The sequence below is a fragment of the Netta rufina genome (genome assembly GCF_964035555.1).
Source record: "Netta rufina genome assembly, chromosome: Z".
NCBI lineage: Eukaryota > Metazoa > Chordata > Aves > Anseriformes > Anatidae > Netta > Netta rufina.
Window position 1 is genome coordinate 22,131,639 of NC_140126.1, and position 27,171 is coordinate 22,158,809.

Below are 27,171 nucleotides of genomic sequence, written 5' to 3' on the forward strand. Positions count from 1 at the left end.
GGTCAGGAACTTTGTTCACCCACCTCTTAAAAACGGAACTGAGAAGGGGTATCTTTGGTGGCCTAAAGTCAATAAAGGGAAGTCATTCCTTCAGCATCTTCCTTGAAAACTCCTAAATAGTCCTCACATTTTCTTACACCTGCTCCTGGCCTTTCCAGTAAGCAAGAGAAAGATATAGACTCTGACTGAAACAACACGTGTTCTACACATTTCCTCATTGCGCTTTTTCTTGATGCTGAACCATAAAACTCTTTCATGATGCAGGCATGCAAATTTTTAATAGCAGTCACCTAATTGTTCATATCCTGAGTTATGAGAGGCCACACAGTACACTCAGGATTAATTATTAATCTAATCACGTTACCAAAGTACCAGCTAAGCAGGATCTTCACAGAGGATATGATTCCTCCAGAACACCCAGTTCACAGGCAGCATAGAAACAGAATAACCAGAGAACCTTGTGAACTCTGCTTTGAGAAAGTGGTTTCTTTTGCAACACATGGATGTTGGTCAGAAATACTGGACAATTTTCATTTTTTTCATCTTTGAACTTGCCAGAAACTACAGAATTAATGAAAATTCTGCGCTGCAATTTAGGTATCTACATTTTTTAGGAAGTCAGTGAAACAACAGCAGAGTTCAACCATGTATTTCGAAATCTAATGACAAATCATAAGAAAGAGTCTTTATTTAGAAATGGACTGTTTCTGCACTAAAGGAGAATTCAAACAAAAATTGCATCAAATAATCTTTTGCTAGCATGCAGATTTTGGCCTTGGTTTTAGAAAGCAGAATAAATACAAATAGCAGTTCTGTTGACCTTTGTAAGTACACAGTACTTCAGCAGCCCTTCCCAAATTTCAGAGAAGGCTTAATTCAGCAGTTGTCTATTGCCTCTTCTTGGGGATTTTATGTTATTGTCTTGTTAAATCTTCCAGTTACCCTTATTTTGCTAGTTTTGTGGTTTTTTTTGTTTGTTTGTTTGTTTTTTGTTTGTTTGGTTTTGGTTTTGTTTTTGTTTTTTTTTTTTTTTTTTTTTTTTGTTTTTGTTTTTGTTTTTGTTTTTTTTCCATGGGAATGAACATGCTCAATCTTTTTTTCCTTTAAGACATCTTTGCAAAGGTCTAAAAAAAAAAAAAAAAAAAAAAAGTTCTTTAACAAGTTTTCCTAAGAAGCAAAACAATCCCTGTTGACATTCAAAATACTGTAACAATCTCAGCCAGTAACCACTGCAAATGAGTTGGTTCCTACTACTTTCAGGCACTGAAAACTCAAGCAGACCACACCTTACTTACTGATAATCCTCTGACTATAAACAATTTTGAAAAGGGACACAGGATGCTAGAAAATAATCAAACTCTGTACTCCCTGTTTCTTCTTCACATCATAAACGTGTAAGCCCAGGTGTGAATAACACCTCCTGGAACAAATTCTTGTTTTAAAGTATGATCTTTCCTATTCTCATTAGGTAAAGCAATACATGTTAGTAACTATCATGTGATACTACTTTGACCCTGAGGAAGTGGAGAAAATGTTGATATTGGAATCACAACAGAAGTATATTTATTTAGCAGCAGCAGATCAAGGTCTCTGTCTGGGGACAGAAAGCAGCAGAAATACTAAAAAGGACCTGCCAGCTACATGAACTGAACACAGAAATACACTAATACTGTTCAGTGATTTACTTTAACATTTATCAAGACTCACACTGAAGTGCAAGCCCTCTTAAAAGAAAGATAGTAGACATCCCATGTATAACCATCAGTGTTAAGACAATCACAAAGATAGATCAGTAGTCTTGAGGAGGAAAAGGAGAAAGAAAAACACATTATTCAAAGTGCTAAAAAAATGCAAACAGCTCTTTCAGAGCTATCAATACTTAATCAAAAATATTTTACCCTGTCCCAACACTTCATGTTCAACATAATGCAGTGGTTTTGATTTCTGCTTTAGAAAGTAGCCAAAAAAAGCATAACTGTTAGTGGGTGTATCAAGTTGATTCTTCCCGTTTTCTGGTGAACATCTAGAGAACAGGGAAGTCCTAAAACCCAGCTTCAGTCACGAATCCCCCTTGAACTTCAGCCCGAGGAGAGCACAGCTGAGACCAAGAGCTGGCACTCCTCCATACACCCTGCAAAGCAAATTCCACATGACCGAGTCTGTACATCACGTAAAGGCAGATACGTTCGAGTTAAATGTCCTGTGCTTTCCTTTGGCCATGACAAGCACAGTGATGCAATCTGCAGTTGGGAAGCTGTCAGGACAGGGAGCCATCCCAGCTTGTAATGTTCACAGGTTCCAATTTATTTCACATAGAAATAAAAGAGAAAGAGAAGCTTGGCACAACGTGCGGACCTTTGATGTAAACCTTGCTATTTACTCATCCTAGAGAAGTTTGACAGACAGTCTTTAAAGGTGCTCCTGCCATAGGTGGTGACATAGGATACGTTTGATCCCCTGACGCTTTCCATATGACCAGTAATGAGTCCTGTGGGTAAACAAGGCTGTCATGCAAAGGAGGTAGGGAAGGGCAGCCTGAAGTATATTTTTTGTGGTTCCAGTGCACCATTCCCTTTCCCTTCTTGTTCCCACTGCTTCTTCCCTATTCTTCTCCATTGAGAAGCAAACACACCAATGCCCTGAGCATACCTGCACCATACCAGGCTTGTTTTTGTGCAGCAAGGCTGCCTGGCTGTAGGCACTGCTACAGCTATTTCCATCTTCATGCATGAATTCTGCCTTTGCCACTGTGACAGGCAAATGGCTAGGGAGCAGAAAACTAGAGGTAATGAAAAGCACTGTTTTTAAGGCAATTTCATTTACCACAGATTTCCTTTTATACATTTGTTTAAGGCATCTAGCATTATAATGCTACCCACTATGATTGCAATCACATTTTAGAAACAGCAGAATTAGAAATTTTAGATGGCAGAAGCACTCAAGCTGTCAGACTAGATTTGTCACTTCCCTTTAGGGGCAGGCACCACCAATAAACAAAACCTGTAGCAATCCAGGTGGGAACAATAAGAACCAGGATCAAAGTCCAGGCTCTCACCTCCACTGTTATAAAAAGAGTTGGATACTTCTGCAACTCAAGCCTTTATGGCACATATTTTCAATCACAGATCTATGAGCTCTCATCCCAGCACAGCCTAGCTATTCATCTTCTGCGTAGCTAGAAAGTTATGCATGTAGGTAACCATCAGCCTGCCAGAATAAATCTGTACTCATTGCCACAGTAACAATTCATTTTTCAACACTTCTGAGCTCAAAAATGAAAAGCCCCAAGATTCTCCCCTTCAAGCCCATGCAGTTGTTACACTTGCTATTAGTAGAGGTTTCAGCTTCTGAGCCCAGACCTGCCTAGCATATACAGCTACTGGAAGCTACATGAAATCCTTCCTAGTATATCAAACTTGAGAGCAGTCCCATTCATCCACAGCCCCTCAACCAGGTTCAAATTTGTCAGACTTAGAACTCCCTGAGTTCTGTGTCTACTTCTGAAACCAATTTCAGGCCTTACTGATCACGAATGCAAGTGTGCAATAGAAACAGTACAATACATCAAGCAATACGTGCTGATGCTGCTGCAAAGACAATTGCTTTCTCCCTTCTTTATCATGCATCTATCACAGAAATAATTTTGGACATATAGTCTGTGGGGAATTACAGTAAGGATTTTGGTCCACTATTTCCTCTTTCAATGAATAGAAACAGATACCTCCTTGGGTTATTTTCTCAGCTACACTTGTACTGATCTTTAAGAAATCATCTGACCACCTCATGTGATCTGGAACTGCAAAACAAGAGTGTTGGCAAGGAACATTTTTTGTTTGGACTCTAAAGAAAACATTCCTTCACACATGCAGCTCGGTAAGTTTAATTAAGTTGTACTAATTCAAGAAAATATCCCAGGTCCTGAACATGGTTAAGAGAACAAATACAAGATTTATATTTTCCAAAGAATGCCTTGACTTAAAGAATCTTTTCCCCATCAGTGTTAAATGCAGGATAGCAGAGATTACCTTGAAGCTTCCCCAACTGTACACTACAGAAAGTGTATACGCAACTGAAAGAAGCACAGGCAGTTGGAAAACAAGTAACCGGTGAAGCACCAAGGTTTGTTTTGACAGCCTTCTCTGCCTTGAGTGTGATAGAGAGCTTGAGGTTTCTACTAGGTCCTACACAGGAGCCTGCACATTGCCCATCTCTATGTCTATCAACAGAAACAGCAAAAGCAATTGTGAGAGGCTACCACATCATGAGCTTAAAATGGCAGTTCTACCACCATATCAGGAAGGGGTCTCACTAATATCTATGCTCCTGCTAGGTGCTTCTGTGATTTTAGGAACTCTGGGACACTGCTATACCCCACATTTTAATATATCCTTGGAGTTGAACATATGTGAATAGAAAGTGATCTTAAAGTATATTAATCACAGAGAGCAACAGCAGACACCAGAGCCTCATAACCCCTCATAACTCAACCTAAGTCTGAGTATGTGTTGCTTTGGAAAGCTTCAAGTCATTACTGTCCACAACTTAGTCCCTCAGAGGAGGGCTGTTCACCCCATGATGGGAAATGATGTTGGTTTTGCATCAGCTGTAGCTACTGACTTCATTCATTAGGCTATGTGGAGCAAAATTACTGAAACACTTTCTAGCATTAAACCACACCCAAAGCAGTAGATGTGAACAGTCATGTTTGCTCCTTCTCCAGTAAGCAGATTGATATACTTGCACCAGAAGTGATTTTAAGGGAACTCAGACTTCTCGCTCAACAGTTGCCCTATCCCACAACAGACTTCCCTGCTGTAACTGGAGCTAGAGCCAGCTGTGGACTCACCCCTGTACAGTCAGTGAGCACCATCCCTTCCAGTCCTTGGGTCATTTTTCCAATCCAGAAGTGGAGATACAGCAGCATAGTTCCTTTGAAAATCTCAACAATTACTGGACTGATTTTAGGATCTCCAGACCCAAATCACTCACTAGCAACTCATGGGGACCTAGATTTCTTGTATCTTCAAAGCTATAGCAAAATGTTCCTGCTCTTGGAAGATGGTTTCTTGTCAGCATTTAATTCCTTGTTTCCATTAGAGTGAGGTTCCACCAGCACGTGCCTTTGGGCTCCTCACCGCTAGCAACAGTCCACTCGAAGAAGTGCTACAAAGGTCAAGTTGTTGCTCAGCTGCACAAAGCTGCAAGTAGCTACTTCATCTCTTCTGAACTATGAAGAGCCATTTACATCTCCCCACCAGTTTCTACAAGGACATGAACAAACACTTTTTCCAAAGATCAACAGCTCTTCAGGAGAGAGCTGGGTAAGGACAATCTCAGCATACGAAAAGCACACTCCTGCAAGGGAACTGTTAAAAAAAATCCATCATCCCAGGTAATTTCCTTCTCCAGTCCAAGGCAAACAGACACACAACCCTTTACAAAGCTCTTTGAAGGTTGCACTGAAGTTGCAGCATGATGGCATACATGCCAGACAACATTCACCACTTGCAGGTCATCTATACCAGCAATGCAGCATGCAGCTGTTGCAGCCAATAGTCCAGCACACTTGGTACTAGCACAAAGCATGTACACCCAGCACCCACATTGTGATTTGTTCCATTGTTAACAGGTTAGCCAGCAAAAGCTTTGTCTACATTCAGAAGTATAGGAACAGCAGAGCATACACCCTGTCTTATTAAGCAGAGTTCAAACAGTGCAGAAGGACCACCCCAAGGTTAAGAGCAACAGTAAAGTCCTCCAAACTCCAAGCAAAAGATAACAGCACCCCTCCAGCTCACAGTTACTGTCATGGGTTCTTCCCAACAGGAACCTCATATGAATACCTTTAAAAAAAAAAAAAAAATCTTCAATCCATCTGCTACCTCTAATACCTACAGCTACACTCCTCCATACACAGTTCAGCCCCAGGCTTTCCTTCACCATTGCCAACAGAACAGATGCGGAAATTTTGGTTGGTGACATGCAAGGAACCCCACTATCCTCCCCTTGCAGCCTGCTTCCCTACTCCACAATGTTGTGTACAGTGACATGATGACTCAGCTACAATTCATTCCTTAATGAGGCCCCCTCAGGTTATGCTTAATATTAAATAGGAACTCAGGGTGCAGAATGAGGCCATTAGCTTGTTCTGACAGGGAGCTAGGCTCACAACAGAGTACAAAGGCAATCCTGCTTTTGAGTTGCACAGCAGATAATCCAAGTTGCAAAGGGAAAAGTGAAGGAGAAATGAAAGCACCGCTTGCTCTCCTGGTGAAACTGGACTTACAATATACCAATATGAGGGTGTTAGAGCACAAAACTAGATTCCACACTGGTCACTCCTCTGTTAAAAAAAATCCTTTTACATGACGGTACTGCTTAAAACAAAAGTGGAAAACTTCAGGAAAGAACTGGCTCTGAAATGACTGTACTATTAGCTTCAGAGCATGTTATAGGTTAAGTGCCATATGGTTTAGTCTCCAAAAAACAAAGGTCACATCCATCAATACTCAGCAGCATTATCCAACATCTATACACACGGAGCAGTGACCCATAATATGTGCAGGAATTACCTCAACATCCCAATGAGCAGGTCAATGCATCCTGTACAGAAACAGCTCTCTCATGGTGGCACAAAGGTTTCTCTCTCCTTCAGATCCTAATAGTAAGACTTTTCATATGCAAATATTGCTATCCAAGCAATTATTTGGACTGATTGATACCACTGACACTTGCATATGAAAACTCTGGCATATCTGCACAATTGTACAACCATCTGGAACAAAAACCTGTTCAACTCAGTAGCTTGCAGTCTGCTAGATGAGTACCTTTGAGGATCAAGGCATGAAACAATAAGTATACTTGCTGCTCAATAACTTTGAAGACTGAGTATATGACTGATATTTCAAGGACATGAGCATCATGGCCAAACAGGATTAATCCAAGAGTTTCATCTCATGAAGCATCCTAATTTCAAACACTTGGCCTTTACAGAGCTGAGGCTTGCAGGTTTTATTAGACATAAGGCAGAGACAGGGAAGATGATCCAAAGTACATAATCTACAAAAATGTCAGTTGACTGCTACTCCAGGAATTGTTTTAGGACAAACTCATACAAACCAGACAACCAGGAAATATCTTATCATTTTCTGCTTATAGTCAGCTAGTTGTACAGCTGTATTACAATATTATGCATTTACCTTTAAGCACAAAGCTTGAAAGATTTTCTGCAGTCTGAAAGAAATGGACAAAAAAAACAGAGTATTTGAGTTGTGTTGATTTACCCATGAGCATCCAGGGCTGCACAATTACCACTACCTAAACATGGAAAAATGGAAGCAAGCAGCCTGGCAGGTTCAGTGTTTGTACCAAGCCTTATCAGAGTATCAGTTCCCCCCAGTAACAGGGTGGGCTCCAAAGCAAACCCCCATGACCCCTCAGTCACGACAACTGGAGCAACTAAAGCTTTCTGTGGTGTTATGGTACCACAGAACTATTAGCTTTAACTGAACCAATTAAGCACTTCAGGGCTTGACCTTTTAAGCATATTAAACTGGATGTGCATTTTCACACAGCAGGTTCCAACTGTGATCTCATCAGTGACCAATACTGCAAATAGCTGTTGCAAGCCAATTTAATAAAACCTAGTACAATGAAGGAAGCAGGTTCTGAAATTTAAAATGGATTATTTGATTTCCTATTGTACAGTAAATCCGCATTCTTTTCTGATTTCATTTCCAAATTTCTCAAAAGAAATTCCCAGGTTAGTTTTCCTTCATTGTCTTCTTTGTCTTTTAATTTCAGTGTTCCACACAAGTTCTTGTCCTATTTAACAAGTTAGTAAGAAAGTAAAGAAAGAAATAAAAGATGTATCTACTGAAATTTCATAATCAGAACTGCCAACATTATAAAAATCTCCATAGTTTCATGTATAGATGCAAGGTTAGTAAAATAAGGCTTCCTCTGGTCCAAATTTAAGCCTAGCACAAGAAGGTATAATTTCCAAGAAACCAAGAGAAATAGAGCCTCCTTAATTATGGATGATTATAACCCTAACCAGCTACAACAGTTTTACTGTAAATTCAATTTGCATTATTGCCAAAGCTTTAGTCACAGTTGAAAAACCCTCAAATCTGTGTTATCATTCACAGTGAGGTAATTGCACAAGTGCAAAGAGACAAGCAACAGCAAAAGCCAAACTTGAGATAGAATCTGATGTTCTGGGCATCACAGAGATAAAACCTATGACAAGATCCTCCTTTCCAAAGATTATCTGTTACAATTAGCCTCATCCAATAGGGCATTAAGGTCTGTGGTCCAGCTGTTACTTATTGCCTACTTTAAGCCTTGATCATTTAAAAGAAAAAATTCCCAAATGATACTGAAACATATTCATGCAACTGTTGGTGAGCTTCTGTTGTAGGCACACATTTACTTTTCTTGAAGGAAGAAATCCCTACTCCTAAGTGTTTAGTTTTATTTTTCTTAGGAGCTTAAGGATACCAAGACCTCTCAATTTTTCCAACATGGAATGACTCTTACCTTTAAGGAAGGTTTATAAACCCAATGTCTTATGAGCAAGAAAGCCCTCAGATGCTCAGATGCTATTAGGCATGAAAGAATCAACAATTTAGGAAGAAAATGTTTTTTCTCCAGTACCAAATGTAACACCCTATTCAGACATTACAGACCTCTGCAGATATTACAAGCCTGTTCATTGTGTTTAAAAAAGTTTCCCATACTATATATATATATAAAAAAAAAAATACTATGTCTAGCACAGAAAATACTATTTGCAGAAGCAGCTACCAGCAGCAGGATTCTCCTTTCACGTTAAACTCATTTTTTTTAATAAAGCTGGACTACAGGAACTAAGTGTGCAAACAGAGGTCTGAAAAATAGCTGAAAGTACACATTCTTCACCATTTTAATTAACTTTGGCATTTTGAAATGCAGAGTTGCTATAAAACAATATTTTGATTATAAATATTGCCAGAGAGTATAGACCCTGCCTTAGTATTGTATCTAAAACCACACTTCACCCCAGTCTTCTGCTATTAGTTGTTTATTTCAGTATTTATTCATCTTCAGTATGGACCAAAGCCCTTTGTGTTTGCACACTGCTGTTTAGCTGTTTCAGCAGCTGCCAACCAAATGGAAATAAATTGCTTTGCTTTAGTAATTTCTTCAATTTATTGTCACTGCTATCTATAGATCCATGAATACTGAAAGATGCCTCTCCTTTCATTCAGGCTTTATGGGGTCAAAAAAGTGACCAACTAAACAGACATCAAGATTCTAGATCAGGTATGTAAAAGATGCAGTTCCTGTTCCCAGTATCACCCAGGAGAGAACAGGCAGCAGGGCAATGCCTGCAGCTATGGGCTGTTCCACAGCCTGGGGCCAAAGGCACCATCCTGCCTCCTCCCACCAGCTCCTGTTCCCCTGCTCTGCCAGTCCCACCAGCACCAATGTGCAGCCCAGAAGATCTGCAGATGCTGGCCTATTGGCTGGAGCTTCACACGTAGTGCAGCCAAAGCACACAAGCCCTCTTGTGTGCTTTGAGACGGCCTGCAACCAGGTCTTCCAAGTGTGCACCAGTCCTGCTTTGGCAGTTTGAATTACAGCCCTGCTACTCCCTCCAAGGCTGCTCTCCTGCTTTCTAGCACCACCTTCTAGCACCTCCGCTGCTTCCTAGCACCTCCGGGTTCATTTAGGCTCTGTTGTTACAAGGAGAATGCTGCAGCTGCTGGGGAAGCAATGGCACCGTGTGCAGTGACTGCAGTGAGATGTGATATTTTCCTCCATTGCTGTTCCAAAAGAGGAGTGGCAGACCACCTCTGCCACATACCCACCTGGCACCACCTGTGCCCAGACTGTCCCTGACCACCCCAGCTCACAGTATTTGCTTGCTCTCAAGGAGGGCTAGAAGCTACACAGTTATGAGATCAAGTCATTTCTGCTTGTTTCTGCACGTTTTCATCAGGGTGTGTTGCTGTGGTGTTTTCACATTAACAAGAGCCCCTCTCAGGGGGAAGTTTTCTGATGCAACTGAATTATTCCAGAAGCTTACAGCGAAGGGAAAAGCCTCCCTCACCCTCTTTTCTTCCCCAGTAGCTCTGTCCATCTGACAGAACCTCCACAGCCTCCATCATCCTCTTCTCCCCATGCAGTCCTGCCCTCTTCCTTGCTTGCTTGGCCAAGCATCACCTTGTTCTGTAAGCAGATTCTGTGCTGTAAACAGATTCAAACCACTGACCAGGAGCAGTTCTCCCTCTTGTCTTGTTTAAAATATATTGTGTTTAATATATAAAATACATTTCCTGTCAAATCACCACCATGCTAAGGCACCCAAGTAGGATATCCAGCAGCATTGTGCTGCTGCATTAGCTCAATCTGTGACAATTCTACCCCTCAGCAATGACTGGACAAGGAACCACAAAGTCTCTTATGCTGCAGCACTCATACACCTTATACAGTAGCATTGACAGTTAACTTAAAAGTACATTTCAAAAACCGAGATCCAAAAATTCTTCCAGGTACTTGACAGCCCTGGGAGTTATTGACTAAGTGTTTGCTGTGAGCCCTATCACCTGCCAGTGGAACTAAAGCTGTTTCCTCTGGAAAACCACTAGTGGCATGAATCCCTATGAAAATAAACACAAGGAAGAGAAGGTGGATTACTCATAGAAGATGATAATTTAATTCAGTAATTGTAAAACATTTCCTCATTAAGTGTCAAGGGATGCTTCAAAGGAAGAACTACAGAACTTGAGTTCAAAGTGATAGCCCTGGGAAGTGAAGAGGGTGAAAAAAATCAGGAAGATAAATTAGTTATAATACTAATGGAAGAGAAAAGGCTGGATCTGTAGACTAATTATTCCTGTCTTGCCAGAGGCCAGCAGGCTGTGGACTTGCAAAAAATGGAGGAGTACACTTTAAGTAAAATCAAAGCTTGACTACACTTCCTGAGGTGGTTAAGCTGATCCTCCAACTCAGTGTGCTAGGAGAAGCCCTGCTGCACTCCATCCCCTTCTTTTTGCTAGCACTGATTCTGCTCTGACCCCTTGATCAGACTAGTCAGCTCACTAAACCACTAGAAAACTAACTCAGCAAAAGAGTTACGAATTTCCTGCTAGCACAGCCAGCTGACTCAGCTGACCAAGGGCAATCTCCTGCAACTGCATGATGCAGGCAACAGGAGTGCACAGAGCAGGGCAAGTGTCATACTGCTGCCACAATGGACTGTCATCTTAAATATGCAAACATGGAAACCCCTCCACAGTGGAAAGAAGAAAGAGAAAAGAAGGCAATGCTTACTACAGTAAGTGGGACAGCAGAATGAATAGCAAGTTGAAATAAGAAAGTATGACCTTTATAACATATCTAAGAGAAAGTAAATGGCAGCTAGTTGCCCCATGGCTGCTAGAAAGGTAACTGTCAGTGCCAGAATGATGGTGGAGAGCAGTGTGGACACAGAACCCAGTGCATTCTTCTGTAGTTGATTCCTGACTGATGTACCCTGTGTTGCTCCTTTCTAAGGTTCCTGTGATTTCTCATCACAGTGATGGTTCCTAGGTTTTAGAGCATGTACTAGTGATTGTCAAAATGCAAGTTTCCTTTTGCATACAGAAATTTCTAGGAAAGGCACCCAACTGGAGACGAGGAGTAATGATCCCTATCTATTTGTTGATGCAGATCAGAAGTGGGATAGTTACCAACAGAGCTGTACAGGAGCAATGGAGCACAACAGGCATCTTTGAAAAACTGTTCCAACACTGTGTGAAATGTTTTTACAAATGATAATGGCAGCACCTTAAGCTACTCCAAAAACACAAGGATATTCCGCCTTGTTTTCTTGCTTAATAGTTACAAGAGCTGAATGTGTTTTAAGAGTGAATTGTAGATAGGATGGCACAGTAATAAAATCCTGGTGTCCTCGAAAAATCAGCGCTTCATCACAGACTGTCAATTGAAGAGAGGAGTAATGAGTCTTGAGCAATGGGTCAAAGGAGCCAAAAGAGTACATTGTATGTTCTCTTTACCGCCCTGTATGCACTTGCCATACACTACCACTGAAACACTGAGCTGGTATGGATCATTAACCCAGTAAGAGCCCAGGTGATTATCTGCCACCTTGGCAACCCAAGTCACTCCACAAAAGCACAAGCAAGTAGACGGGAGTAGGACCACGTGGCCAAGAGCAAAAGCATTTCCCCAGTCACACAAGCTTGACTCAGCTTCTCACAAAACCACAGCCCTAGGTTTTAACACCCAGCCTTTGCATTCATTGATACTGGCCACCACAGTGAGTCTGAAGAGATTTTCTTGATTTAACCCTTTCTTTGAAGGATGCTTTTCATATTGGTCATTTGTTTCTCACACTGAAGTGTTATGATTCCAATATTAAGTTAATCAAAGTAATGCAAAAGTTATTTTAAGTATCGCAACACAAAAACACAGCAGGCTTTAACTTCTGTATTTAAAGGTCAGCTATAAGAGAGCTTTCATTTACTTACCTTTTTGCTTCTTCTAGGTGGCAGAGATACTCATAAGCAATGTTCTGACGCCTCCTCTCATCCATTTCCTCTGCTGAAAGCCTTTCGTCATCCACAATAGCTGCAAAGTGAAACCCATATCAAGTTACACATTATTTGAGGCTCTAAATGAGCAGTTTTACTGAAAACCTAAGCTAAATAGTGCAGAAATGAAATTAGCATAGTTGTCCCTCCTCTACACGGAGACCTTTTTGGCACACAAAGGTATTTAGATGACTAAGAAGGTGCTGTTCTCTGTAGCATGAATTCCTTAAGTGCCACTTGCTCAGACCAAGCACATATCACACTTTGTCCGTCACCTGGTTTGGGGGTAAAAAGGAGATTTCAAACAGGTGGGGTTATGCCTGGGAGCTGACAGTTTCAGTTTACACATATTCAGAGAAGTTTAAAGACTCCCAAACACAAGCTTGAAGTGAGCACTGGATGGAGCAGCCTCATGCTAAACACAGCCACAGAAGTAGAGATGGAGACAATGCAAGGGCATTTCTTGTCTCAAGGGCAACTTGGGAGCCAGCTGCAGCTTCAGCAAGCTGTTAACGTGCAGACTGGGCTGTCTCTCATCGATGGGCCCTGTGATAAGAGCTGTAATCAAATGAAGGAGATATGGTATTCATACCCCTACTTACTGCTGAAACACACCACCTCCCATAAAAGCACTGCCCCAACCTATTAAGCACGACTCTCTGCACACCTCCAGCTGAAAGCATCCCTGATCATTAAGTGCCTCACAACTGATCTCCCTCTTTGTAGGTAAAAGGTCCTCTGTGAGCAAAATCTCCATCCTTACAGAAGTTCATATGTTTCCAGCATTGAATCTGCAGGGCAATACAGTACTACTGACTTCTGGATGAGCTTCAATCACAGCATATGAGGCTCTTGAAGAGTGTTTTCACTATAAACCAGTTACCAAAACACCCTATTTGTGCTGGTGACTGCCAGAAGAGTTTATCCTACCCTCCCTTGTATTTCTCAGCCACATGTTCCCAACAGTTTGTGCCAGAGTTGACAATGTTATGGCTGCATCCATGAAGCACAAGATGACCTTTCTGAAAAAAAAAAAAAAAGAAAAGAAAAAAGAGCTATGAAGAGACGCACTTGTAGAAGGATCAAATCTCTGATCTGAGTCGTTACACATTTGCAGCCACTCTCATGCAAACACAGGGCGGGGACGGAAACAGGGCTGGGCCAGCCACTTTCAGCAGCAGGCCACAAGCTGAGAACATCAAGAAACACTGATAAAAAAAATCAGACCCTCTCCTTCCCAAATGCACTATTGGCCACTATTAGTTGTAATGTCACACAGGTCACAAGTAGTTTTCAGCATTTCCCTGATGCAACTTCTTCATTTAGTGGGTAAACACCATCCTGAGTTGATACGAGCACTTTGGGTAAGAGACACAGTAACAAAGCAAAAGTGCTTTACAAGAACATACGTATATTGAAGGTTGAACCTGAGAAAAGAAAAGAGAAGTGATCCCGTCTATCTGAGGTACATGAGAAAATGGAGTCACAGTAGACTGCTTTCACTTCATTATGCACTAATGATATTTAAAATACTTTCTTCTCCAAACGGAGACCACACACAAAACAGATCCTGTAGCTTCAGCATGCCTATGACCCATGTTGACAAGTAGAAGCACACAGAGCACGTCCTTACTGAGGACAGAAAAAAAGACACTACTCACCCACGTTTTAGGCTGATGCTACCACACATTTGTTAACATATAATATAGCTACTATGAGCTTTGTAGTTTCAGTTTTAATCACCACAAGCACTGATATCTCTCATCTTCCTTTGCTTTTAAGATGGCTCTTCCTAATTACCCAGAAGTTTCGTGCACCAATAAAACAAATACGTGTCTTGCTCCGAGTCCCTTTTAAGTCTGGTAGCTCCAATAAACATGACTCACTCTAAAATGAGCTCTTAGATACTGTAATCAGGTCATCACTCATTATGAACTGAAACATAAATGTGGAGGCAAATGTAAGATGCAAGCCATAAAACACTCGGCATGGGAAACTGGCTATGGAGGCTGCTTTGCTGCTGTTCCTGCCCACATCTGTCAGCATGCCCAGGACAGGCTGATCCCACACTCCGACACGGCGCTTCTGCAAGGGAGGACTCATGGCTCCCTCAGACAAGGGTGAAGTATCAATGAGCCCCATGCTGAAGTTTAATACACCACTTCATTACCTGAGGCATTGAGCTCTGTGGCTAGTTTTCAGGCAGCATTGCTCACCTAGAGGTATGAGCCCATGGATGATGACAAGTGCCATCAGACGAGCCCAGCCAACCACCCTAACATGGTGCAGTCCTGTCAGCCTTGATGTAACCTGAACTTGGTCCCCCATAACAGCTCCCCATTAAAAGCTTTGCAGTTACCATGTCCTGCTCCTCTTAGCAGGTACTAGGCTGCTCTCACGTTTTACTCTTGCCCTTCAAACACAACTTGCTACAGACAATCAAAAAAAAAGGCAGTGGAGTGGAAAAGCACACAACCCATTTGATAAACATCAGACTAGGAATTTAACTGAATAACAAATGCTTTATAATCTGTTCCTGGATCAACACATCCATAGGTGCCTCCTATCCTCAACAAGGACATACCTGATCAAGCAGCCCTGGCCAACATCAAATCCCTCATTAAAATTATTGGTGAAGATTGACTCAGAGGGTGGGTGAAGGCAGTGACAGATATCATGGGATTGCTGTAGTTCTGCTTAGGGAAACCTCTAACAATGAGGAAAAATGACAAGAGTGGAGAATGTAGAGACACTGAAAAGTGAAAAACATGCATCTCTTCTAGAAGAGATACTGCATCAGCAATTCACAGGTTAGGCTTCTTTCCTGCCAGTGCCAAAGTGTGTTTCTGGGCTGAATACCTATGCTCTGAAAAAGCAAAGCACAGGGAGCACCAACACCTATGGTACTTATGCTGGGAGGAGTCTCTTGCAACACCCAACGCCTTCTGATAAGACTACTTATACACTTTCCCCTCCAGCACATGCTGGCTTCAAAGCGACAGTGATATCACATGAAATAAACAGTTGCAAATGCTTTTAGAAACAGCAATGACAACCTGTGGGATAGAGGTGGCAGCAGGACTAAGCTGCACAGGAAATTAGTTTGAAGACTTTCAAGATCATGGGTCCTTTAAGTCTGGCTTGATGTAACTTTTCTTTGGCAAAGACTTCAGTCTTCAGTGCTAAACTCAAGCATATAGCCTTCCACCTTACCACACAAACCCTTTGAGTACATCCATCCACACAAGTTTCCAGACAAGTGATCTTGGTTTGAAGACAGAAAGCTCAGTCTCTTTTCCAAACAGGGCACATATCAACCAGAAGATGTGGAAGAATTATGAAATGAGAAATACATTCTGCTCTATCAGTAACTTCTTGATAATGCTAAACTCGAAGATAATGTTATGATAAAGAATGTTATGGGTGCAGAAGAGCAAGGTTAGGGTTCACCTGGAGACCTCCAGCCCACTGGTATGACCAAGAGTTATCTGGACAGACTTAACATTGCTGCTGAAAAGATCCAAATGCCACAAAACAAGGCACATGTCCACTACATAAGGCTTTGCAGGAAGAGAAAAATGCATCTGAAATCACGTTTTACAATTCATCAGTTTGGGGATTTGGGGTTTAGAATTCAGATAAAAACATCACAAGTATTCCCTCAAAGATTAGATGTTATGAATATATAGACAAATGCCAGTGCAGTTCCTAAAAGCTCTCCATTTCAACTCATTTTAATTGTTGCCACCCCATTAGCCAGCAGTTAATACAAAGAATTTGTTTGTTTAGTTACTGGGTTTCCTCATTACAGATATTTCTTTACAAAAAGAACTCCAAATGAGGAATAAGTAGAAAACTCTGTATGGAGCAGCTAGCAGCATTAAAGCTTAAATTGTCATACCTAATTTTCAACAAACATGAGCAGACTTATTGGAGCACTCCATAAGATATAACAATTGAGTAAGCAAATTCTTCCACTAATTACTTCAGTTGATTCAGTGGAAAAGATGGCATACTACAAACAATTTCTTACATACTCTCATTCCACACATTTCCTACCCTACACCCCTCTCCCTCATCCCCCCAGAGATATCTGTTTTCTCGAGGGTAATCTGAGTTGAGACTTGAACATCTTCCACCAGCTGACATATTGCAGCAGTGCTCACCATCATCTTTGTCTGAAATATTCCTGTATGGTATAGTACCTCAACAGAAGAGCAGATAAGACAGTAGCAATGACTAGCTGGTGTTTCAGGCTCGTAGATTGCAAAAACATCTTCTGTGCTCCCTGTTGCAAGATGGCCACTTCAGATGTTATCAAGCACTTGGAGCTCTGTCAGCCAAATACTGGGTTGCCAACATATCCCAAGGTGCCGTATGCACCTACAAAGCACAAAAAACATCTGCCCAGTCTGACTCAGCATTAGTAGACAAAATAAAACCAGGTTCATATAATACTATCGTGTAAACTGAGCAAATCTTATGAGCTCCACAAGTGCTAAGTATGCAAATGTGTTCCAAGTTCAAAGTCAACCTTTTTATCACAACTATAACAAGGATTCTGAAGGTCCCAGGGTCACAGAGATAATTCACATCAACACTGGACTTAGCAGATCTTTCACATAAGTGCCTTTACACTTGAGATGACAGTAAATAGGTGTTTTACAGGTCTGATTTGCAATGACTTACAAACAACCCCATGGATCCATAAATTATGTTTTTGTTTTTTAAAAAAATAAACTTAAATCTTCTATAATATGTAACTGAAAAGCATATAAGGAAAAGTGAATTTTGTTTTAATTTGCAAACGTAAGTTAGTGGAGCCATTTACAATTTCAAAATATTCTGGGATAATCCCAAACCAGCCAGTTTTTTAATTCTTAAAAAACAGAAACTAGGAAAAAATATTGTTATACAGAATCATTTAAGGCTTTCTGGTTATTCATTTGTACTCAGATGTGTAACTGTTTGCAATAGTTCAAGAACAATACATGACTACTTCTAGCATGTAGACCCTTTAACAAGACACTTGCCACAGACACACCAAAAGATTTCTTATACTGAGGAAGACAAAAAAAAAAAGGAGCAAAGGCTCTTATTTGTCAGGACCAATTGCTCTCAGTTTCCCACCATCAGAAACATTTTCCCAGGAAGAGAGAAATAAGCAAGGAAGACAATGGTTTTTGGCACCACAACAGTGAAGATCAATACACAGGATATAACAGAGGATGAAAAGAACAAAATCTTCTTACAGTGACAGAGAAGAGTTAGTAAACTCAGAACTGAGGTAAGAGGTAAAGGGATGTATGACAAAAATATAATAAAATGCTGGAATAAAAGTTTTTGTCTGGACTGTTTGAGCTGAAAATCATTTAAATCTCATTTCACAGTCCCAACTGTGTGCTATCCTGAGTGCTGTGTAAAGCCCATATACAGAGGCTGGCACACTGCCCCACAGTAGGCAAGGACATGCTCAAGTCCACTTACAAGATGTTCGGCAAGTTCTGTGTCCTTTCTTCACACCTTCCTGCCTCCTCCACCCACCCAAGCATACCCCAACATCCCTAGCATTAGCACCATGAACAGTGTTTAACAGATACATGCTGTAACAGCTCAAAGAACACTATAACAAATGTCAAGACTTTCTTGCACACAACCTCCAGAGCAGCACCTTACTTATCAGTCCTGGTAAAATTAGAACCAGGTGTGAAAGCAGTGACTGATGGACCCCAGGCAACATCCCATTCATGTCTGTCCGTACCAGGAAAAGCACTGAATGGGAAGTATTTGTCCCTACATTTCAGTGCTGTAATTTCAAGAAAAAGCTCAACTGTGTTTTAGAGAGTCAAGGTGACCTCAAAAACCATAGGTTATGAGAGCATGCAAATATTTTATCCTAGTATGAACAAGGCCAATACATTCAGTTTAATCTATATTTCTAGTATAATTTGTACTTTCAAGTAGCCAGGACTGCCTGCCCAGAGCAGCTTGGCTTAGCAGTTGCTCCTAGGGTTACCCCAGCAAACATAGCACCAGCCAGGCCCTGTAACTGGAGCAGGTCTGTGATCTCTCAGTTCCTTTTGAGACAGGTTCACTGCTACCTGAGCCTGTTGCACTGCCAGCCAGCTGGAAAATGCAGGGACAGGATTACATGTCCAGCTATTGGAAAAGCACTACTCAAAGCTACAGATGCCAAAGGAGTTCCCTCCTGAGCCTCTGCTCCCAAATACAAAACCACAGGTATCTAATGCAGCACTTTGCTAACTGTGCAGAAGCAAATATGCCAACTAACTGCGAACAGAGATGTCCATTAAGAAAAGATGGTTTTACAACACCAAACTCCTATCACAGGAATTCTGTTATGGTACTGAGTACCTACAAGGTCCAGTGGTATGCCAGAGGACACTTATCTTTGGTAGAAAAAACTTAAGGTTCTGATCAGGACAGCCTTCTACAGACTTCCTCTGTCAAAGAGCACAGTTGCAAGCAGCTAGCTCATATCCCACAGCCATAAAACCAGATGCCCAAACCCTTTTCCTATGGCTCCAGTTAAGGAAATTCAGTCAATTTGCTGAACATTTGCTCCAATAAAGGGCTCTGTACAACATAAAACACAGAAAGCACTCAAGACTTACCACAGCTGTGAACTTGGAGGGCAGATATGCCTTGGAAACTAGAATAATACACTTTATTAAATTATGAGGCTCTTCAATCTGGCATTCTCAATTTTTCCAACATATAACTGCTCTCTTCTTCCTTAGAAATGACTATGGATTTCCTAATCTAGTTATTACATTGTCTGAGGCATGCACGCTCAGATTTTCATACATAAATACACATGCATTTTCTGGCCAGACCATTCTCACAAATTGGTCACACCAGATCTACAGGGTCACTGTTCTAGACCCGATCTCACTGCCAGCCATTGCAAACAAGTAGGAAAACATTTTCTGAGTGTTGACTCCAGAAGTCCACTAAAAAGACAGTCTGATGTAAAAATTGGAAGCATTAGCAAACCACTCCTTCCCTTGAGCTTTCTTGTAGAGACTTATTCCTGTTCATTCACTCTCCCAGAGTAATCTTCCCTCACTTCCTTGGAAAAAGGTCTTATTTCAGTCTTCTGTATCTGCTGCCACAAGTCCAACCACATCCATTTAGAGAAAGGAAGCACTATTTCAAGTCATGAACCTTAGGGCTATCACACAAAGGGACTATGATGCAACAGCAACCACAACCCATGCTTCTGGGACCAAGTGTCAAAACTGCTAGATTTCATGGAGCCCGTCAAGCGCCAACACTGTCAGAAGGTTGACGGACTGTTGAGACTTGTCTTAGTTTACTTGAATTCCCACAAAATTAAGAAGTCACTTTTAACCACACAGACACAGATGACTTTGGCATTCATCAAGTAATCACAGGCACAGCTGGAACATTTAGTATTCACTTTTCTGCTTATAGGTATCAATAGCCTTTAGTTTACTTTCAGATGTCAGGCTTTCTACAATGCCATGAAGTGACACTTTAGTAGAGGCAATAGACATTAAATAGTTCTGTTTTCCTCTCAATGTGTAATGATACCAGAGCACAGCCATCTCTTGTCTAGTAGGGTTCTTTACATTGTGCAGAAAAATAACACTCTTCATTATATTTTAACTACAGTATAATTGTTCTGTATACTTGCAAGAACAGGGAGGAAGACAGAATAATGGGTCTGAAGGACGTACATGAAAATTTGACCATAAACAATTTCAGTTAGCTTCAAAGCATGCGTTGCTGTCTACAATTATAAACCTGAAATGCAGTTTATAAGTCTTCCTGTTGCCCAACTATTTCCATTTGCATTTAATTGCAAACCCCACTCTCTGTAGAAATACTTCAAGTAACTCCTTAATAAAGCTACTTCTGCATGTGTTACTAGTTGGTCACCTCAACACAACTGGATTCCCCAAAATATGGGCTACTCAGTATCTGTAAAACATAGCTCCTTTCTGTGAACTACCTGTTTGTCCATAAAGCTCTGATTGCTGATAAAACCTCAGTCTAACATTACCAATATAAAGTTGCAAGCCTAAAGAAGCACTCGAGCTGATGGAAATGAGGAACTGAACACCAATTACAAGTTGTTTCTTTCCCTTGCAGGTCATCCTGTCTTCACGTATGTAGTCCAACCCATTATCACAGTCAAGCCTGAAGCCAGCTTGGAAAAGACTACATGGGTAAGTAGCCAGTCCAGTTGAGAGGTGTGTGTTTTCTACATACTTACAGTAAGCATGTTGTTTTTCATATTTTTTTTTTTTTTTAAAAAAAAAGCAATTTTTTTGAAGATTTGGTTGATAAGATTAACACGTCATTGGAGGCTCAAGACATTTGAAACTGTATCACACATTCCAGCAGGAATTTCCAATAGGCTTTCCTTCTTCAAGGGTTAATTTATGACGAATCAACTACTAAAGTGTGAAAGGTTTCTGTCAACTTTATATGCTCACAGCTTTCTCAGCTTGTGATTTGAATTCCATGTATTTTGACACATTTGTCATTTTCTGTTCATTTCACTAGAATTATTGCATGCTTTTTTATTAGCAATATACATTAACAAGCTTTTATTAAAGAGCCAAGATTTTACCATATGGACCCCATTTCCTTATATTTTACCTATTCTGACCTCAGTTCAAGTTAACACAAACAAAATGTAAATGAAATAATGAAAAGAATAGTTTAATATTGCCAGGATAGTAAAATAAGCTACTCAAATATGAAAGACAAAGGGAAATGTCTATGGCATCTACAGCAAAAGTAGACATGGATTCAGCTTTCTATTGAACCCCAAAGGCATTCATTATATGCAGTCACAACATTGCCTGTGGATAGATCTCCACCCATAAACATTTGTAGATCAAGCACAGGGCAGAAAGACACAGCAGAAGCAGAGTAGAAGAACAGGAAAGAGGGACAACAGACCACCAGAAGGAATGGCAGAGCACAGACTGAACTCACCACAGTGACAGCAGGAAACCTGAATTCAGGTTTGTCTGCCTCTCCTCTGTTCACACACAATATTTACCCACAGCTCTATCACTCCCACAGCTGCCAGCTTAGATGCTTCACTCTGCAAACAGTAGCTAAGGTCACCCTGATCAAGTTGGGATGTCTTATCCCTCCCACAGGACCAGGATGAAGTACTAGGTTTACTGAGGCAATTGAGGACTGAAGAGGCCAAACATGTTTGACAGGAACCTTTGATGCTTCACCGACACACAAGCTGGTTGAAGTTTGCAAGAAGCAACATAAGGTGAAGGTTTTTGTTCACTGTCATTAGTGATGGGTAAAAATTCAAAACAATACTTGTCATTTAAACCATAACCAGCTAATGTACGTCCCTGCAAAATGTTGCACGTGTTTGGTTTTAAATCTTTATAGTGTTAAAAAGCTGACTGCATTAAGGCTTGAGACCAAAAGAATAATTTGTAGATAGTTGCAGTAAATGCCTTCTACTTGGATGTTGGCAAATAAGGGGCTACTCTTGGCTGTGAGAAGGGAGGAAGACAAGAACAGAAAGGGGGTAAAAGGAGGGAGAGAGAGCAGGGAAGGGAAGGAAATGGAAGAGCCCCTTTCAGCTCCCAAAACAGCCCAGCAAACTACTCTCTTTGGGAGTGAACAGCTGACAAACAGATTCAATGTTCAGATCACTGTGATGTTTACATGAAAAAGCTTCCTACCAGCAAACTCATGCTATAGTAACCAGCTGAAAGAACTGCGGAAAAATTCAGCTTAAAGAACTGGAAAGGAGGATGACAAGGGGGAGTGCTGGAGCAACCTCAGCCATTCTGTGAGACTGTAACCTGAGGAGAAAGCTATGCAAGTGTCACCAAGCAACTTTAACAGGAGCTATATAAGCCTCAGGGTCTGAACGAGAAGACTCAGTAGGGTCGAAACACCTGCCTAGGAAAAGCCAAAAGCAAAAGCATCACTTAAGCATAGGTAACTTTGAAATTGTAAGATAGCACTATAGAGTCACTCAGCCCTGACACTTGGCCTTTGTTTCTTTAACAATTCATTGCTCCTTCACCAGTCTGTTGCAGGGTTTAGCCTCTACAAAGTTCCAAAATGCTGTTTCACGCTTTCCATATTTTGAAAAAAGCTCCAGAAACACCTGAACTGTTACAATACTTTCTTCCTTAAGATGCAAACAAGTATGTGGATAAAATAGAAAGAAAAATATGCACACGTGATGTTCACAGCCCTGAACTTGGAGAACACATTTCCTCGTTTTCTTTGGTTTTTCTCCCTAAATAATTATTACAGCCTCAGTGCCTTTGAATGTTGTTTGTTTTTATAGAAACAATGGCATTTCAAATCTTGTTGGGGGGAAAAAAAACCCTTAAGCATTAGGGATAACAGATGAACCAACTTAGTTTCTACCTACAGAATAAATTGTCCCATAGAATTAAATTGAACAGTTTTAGTACAAACATGAACTAAAATTCACAGAAAGTAAAGAAATGTTATGTGGTACAGAACATCCAACACAAATGTGAGGGACCCCTAAGCACCCAGTAGACCCCACAAAACCACGGCAGCTCCTGCCGTATCTCCCATGTTTCCAGTTCCCCAGGGAAGGCAGTTGAGCTGCTTGTGAAACAACTCAAACCACATTGCGCTTTATTGCTTCTGTCACTGCAATTGCCCAGCATGAGCAGGAGCCATCATAAAAAGGGGACAGAGGTACAGCAGGCCAGGAATTCACCTTATAAGCTCTTGTCCTCACTGACTTTGCCAGTCCATGTGGGTGCACAATGGCACAGGGGCAGGAGATGCCATCTTTGCTTCTGCTTCATAGGTGGGATGATGATCGGTTTTCACAGGTAGAGGACAAACTAGGTGTACCCACACAGGTAACCAGTTCAAAGGCGGTGCCATATCAGTTAGGGCCTCAGTTATCACCTGAAACCTGCTTGGCTACCTCTGCTCCACAGAGAGGAGAGCGGTGCTTGCAAAGTTATCAGAGCTGGCACCACTGGCTCCAGCCTGCCTTGTCCTCGTGCTCCCCATTGATTGCATACCCAGTAAAAAGACTTAATTCTCCTTTGTTATCAGGAGTTAGAGCTATAGCAGTGAACTGAAGCTCCACCAGCCTAAAAGTTAAATGTCAATTCTTACATCAAGGTTTGAAAAGAGCATACAAAACCCTGCCTTTTCACTCAATAGGTGTACTGCCTAAATACTGAGAGTATTAAATGCTTTGGGTGACAATGACATAGCTGCACATATCACTGCACAGTCATCAGATATGAAGTGAATCAGATGTTCCCCCCTTACTTATCAATATTCAGAGCACTTCCATTTCCAGGACAAGTCACTGACAGCTGCACACACAAGATATGCGTTTACTAAATCATGTGCCCACCAGTTTCTAAACATAATTATTACATCTAGTAAATTCAGATTTCCTTTAAGCTGATAGAAAACTGTCAATCTCTCATCTTTAATTTTTCAGGTTACTCACTCACATCAACTCTATAGTCCACTCAAAAAAAAAAAATAAGGTTTGTTTTAATGCAATAAATACTGACCCAAAGTACTGACACAAAACAGTCTCTTCGCTACCTTGGCTACATTTCCAATAATGAAAACACTGCATTGACGATGTTAAATATCGGTTGTGAATAAAGTAGTATGAGATGATGCCCCGTCCCTGAAGGCATTCAAGGCCAGGCTGGATGTGTCTCTGGGCAGCCTGCTCTAGTGGTTGGCAACTGGGCTCAGAGCAGGAGGGTTGAAACTAGATGGAAATAGATAGAAAATAGATAGAGATAGTAATATGAGGATCATCGTGCAGATACCTCAAAACAAACAAGCATTCTGCTTGAAATAGCAACACAGAGACCACTAAAATACAGGAAGCATATTTAGCTTTCATCACTGTTGTGGCAACCATAGTGCACACAATGCACATAAATTTAACATCAGATTAAGCTATTAGTTCAAGTTTTGAATTTTCTACCCAACAACAGAAATCACATCTGTGTAGGCTCAGCACTGACTTTTGTCATCTTCTGTGTAGCTGCAGTCTGTTTCCTTCATTGAAGCACTGCTTTAGAAATTAGCACTCTTGTTACACCTTGTAACAATCTCTTCTTCCAGGCTTTGTGCTGGTTTCCCACTCATGCTATCTGCAGTCATCATCCATACTGTAAGATGCTTAGACTTAGAGCTGCTATAGGGTACAGAAGAGTCTGAAAGTAACATTTAGTACTATAATGGGAACAGTTTCTGCAGAGACCTAGTGTAACAAAAGGGTTTGTTTTGTTACCATCAGTTTTTCTGATTTGCTGGATTGTAGGCTAATGGCTGTAACAAATGAGCTGAAGGGAAATACTTCTTTGTAACTGACAACATTTTTCATACAAGTGGTCAAGTTCCAAGAAAGCCTGTTTTATAATTTGTGGAAAATAAATTTGAACACCATGATCAGATGTAAACTTAAATCTCAAATGTGTTTAAGAAACTAATACAGATCAATCCTCCTACTGCTCCAGGAACCCAAACACCTCAGTACCCTGTTTCTTCATCCATTCAGGGTTACAGATACAGCCATCATCAAACAACATGTGCATCCTGCATGAAGCAGGCAACTGGTTGTCTACAGCATCCCACTGTAATTTTAGGAAAAAATATATAGACCAATATTGCATAAATCCACTTTTTTATTAAATGTCCATAAACATTTGTGAATCTGCTCAATTTTGTTCAAGTGCAACAACAACAAAGGACAAACTACCAAGTGTTATTGCCATGGTTCAATGTTATGGAAAACACTAGCCCTTGTTTTGCTGTTACTACTGAAAATACAAAAAAAAAAAAAAGAAATACATTGTTTGTTCTAGAACAACTCACATCAGCTAAATCTTCAGCAAAATCATGTGTTTTTCTTTTTATGATAGGTATGAAGATAGACACTGGAGCACAAGCAGTCTGCCTTGCACGTGATAAAACTGAGATGGCTTTTGGAGTGTTGTAATCTACTATTCAAATGTTTAGTATTATCATGGTCAGAGGTGATGTAAATTCAAAGCGGTAGGCAGTCACGTCCAGTCTTTGCAGCTAAGCTGGCTACCTACTTTCAGCAGTCAGCTAACAAACACCAAAACAGGACTGGTTCATCTCCCTCTAAATCACAGCACTGAAATCTTTGCTCTGCCATGTCCTGAAAACCAGTATTCAAAAAGTTTGAGCTCACATATAATGAAATAATGTTTACAATGTGCCTGGAAAAACAGTCAACCATTTTTCCTGGGTAAGTGCTCTATCCCAGACTAATCTGAGCATAATTACTGCTCCTCCCAGTACACTTTTTTTTATTCTTTTTAAGTTACACTACCACATACTCAGGCTGATATTTCAGTGCATTATTTCTCCTGCTACATAGTATTGAGAACATATGGAATTTAAGCCTTGTTTACTACTGAACAGAGGCCAGCCAACTATTGATTGGGTAAATCAGTTGGCCTGAAAAAAACTAAAAATCCCAGAAATGAGCAGTACATAACCACAAGTCACTTCTCATCCTTGCAGTTTTGAGGCCCTACAACTCAAGTAACTTTACAATCAGAAAAGGGGTGCAAAATTGTGCTGAAACTTACTTTTATGTACAAGCAGCACTTTTTTTTTTACCTTTCTTGTTTAGTCTAATGTTTACACTTCCTTACAATTTTTGTACTCCTGCAGCAGTGCTTGGTGAGCACCACAACAGCTTTGCTGACAATTGCAGCTTTATTGAACTATGGCATTTGAGACTGAATTCTCTCAAAAAACATTTCTGTAATTCAAAACTGCTTTGGCCACAGGACAGCTGAGACCAAGCCCATCCCTGGCAGGCAAGCAGTGGCACCAGACTAGCAGCAGCATCACAGCAGAGGAACCCAGCAAGCAGGTGATGCTTATCCCACCACCCTATGTACCTGGAGGTCCCCTGGCCTGGTTCACCTGCACAGTCCTGTGCCATCCCCATGTTTTGCTGTCCCTTTGCACACACACTTTCCCAATCGAATATTCATCTCTATGTGCAGCAGTAACACAGTTTATAAAACAACTCTGCCTGCTGCTCGTGTTCATCCCAGCTCCAGCTACACCAAGTCAGGCTGGCAGACCTGACTGCGGATTTTTGGTGTGAGCCAGTCTGGGGACCTAACCCAGCCAAAAAAAAACAAAAACACGTGGAAGGAGTCAAGGCTGCTTCTCCCAACAGCAGAGCTGACTGAAAGCGCACACAAAACCACAGCTTCAGGGTGCGGATCCAGAGCAATTTAAATTCATTTAAATGCTGGCTGCCACAGTCCCACCTGGCCATAAATACTCCCCCTCCTGGGGTCAGCATAAGCAGCTGTGTCACCCACAACCAGCCACTTCAGAGGCTGGAAAATGCAAAGAAAACCCAGCCATGCAAATCAGCTCTACAAGGAGCTATTAGCCACCCAACAGGTTGGGTCTCCATGCCATCATATTGACAAGAGGCAAAGACCGCAGCAGACCAGCTGAAGGCACCTCAACACTTTCAGGCTTTGCAGAAGGCTCCCCAGCTGCAAAGGTCTGC

At 41.1% G+C, this 27,171-nt stretch overlaps 1 protein-coding gene across 1 annotated transcript in view; it reads right to left on the reverse strand.

Annotated features, from left to right (window-relative positions):
- IQGAP2 (IQ motif containing GTPase activating protein 2) overlaps positions 1-27,171 on the reverse strand; it is a gene marked incomplete at its 5' end in the record, with an annotated part of 125,975 nt that overhangs the window by 91,875 nt on the left and 6,929 nt on the right. The window contains one exon of the mRNA XM_084304577.1: positions 12,519-12,618. Within this exon, the coding sequence (XP_084160703.1) occupies positions 12,519-12,618 (100 nt within the window). The remainder of the gene's footprint in view (positions 1-12,518; positions 12,619-27,171) is intronic.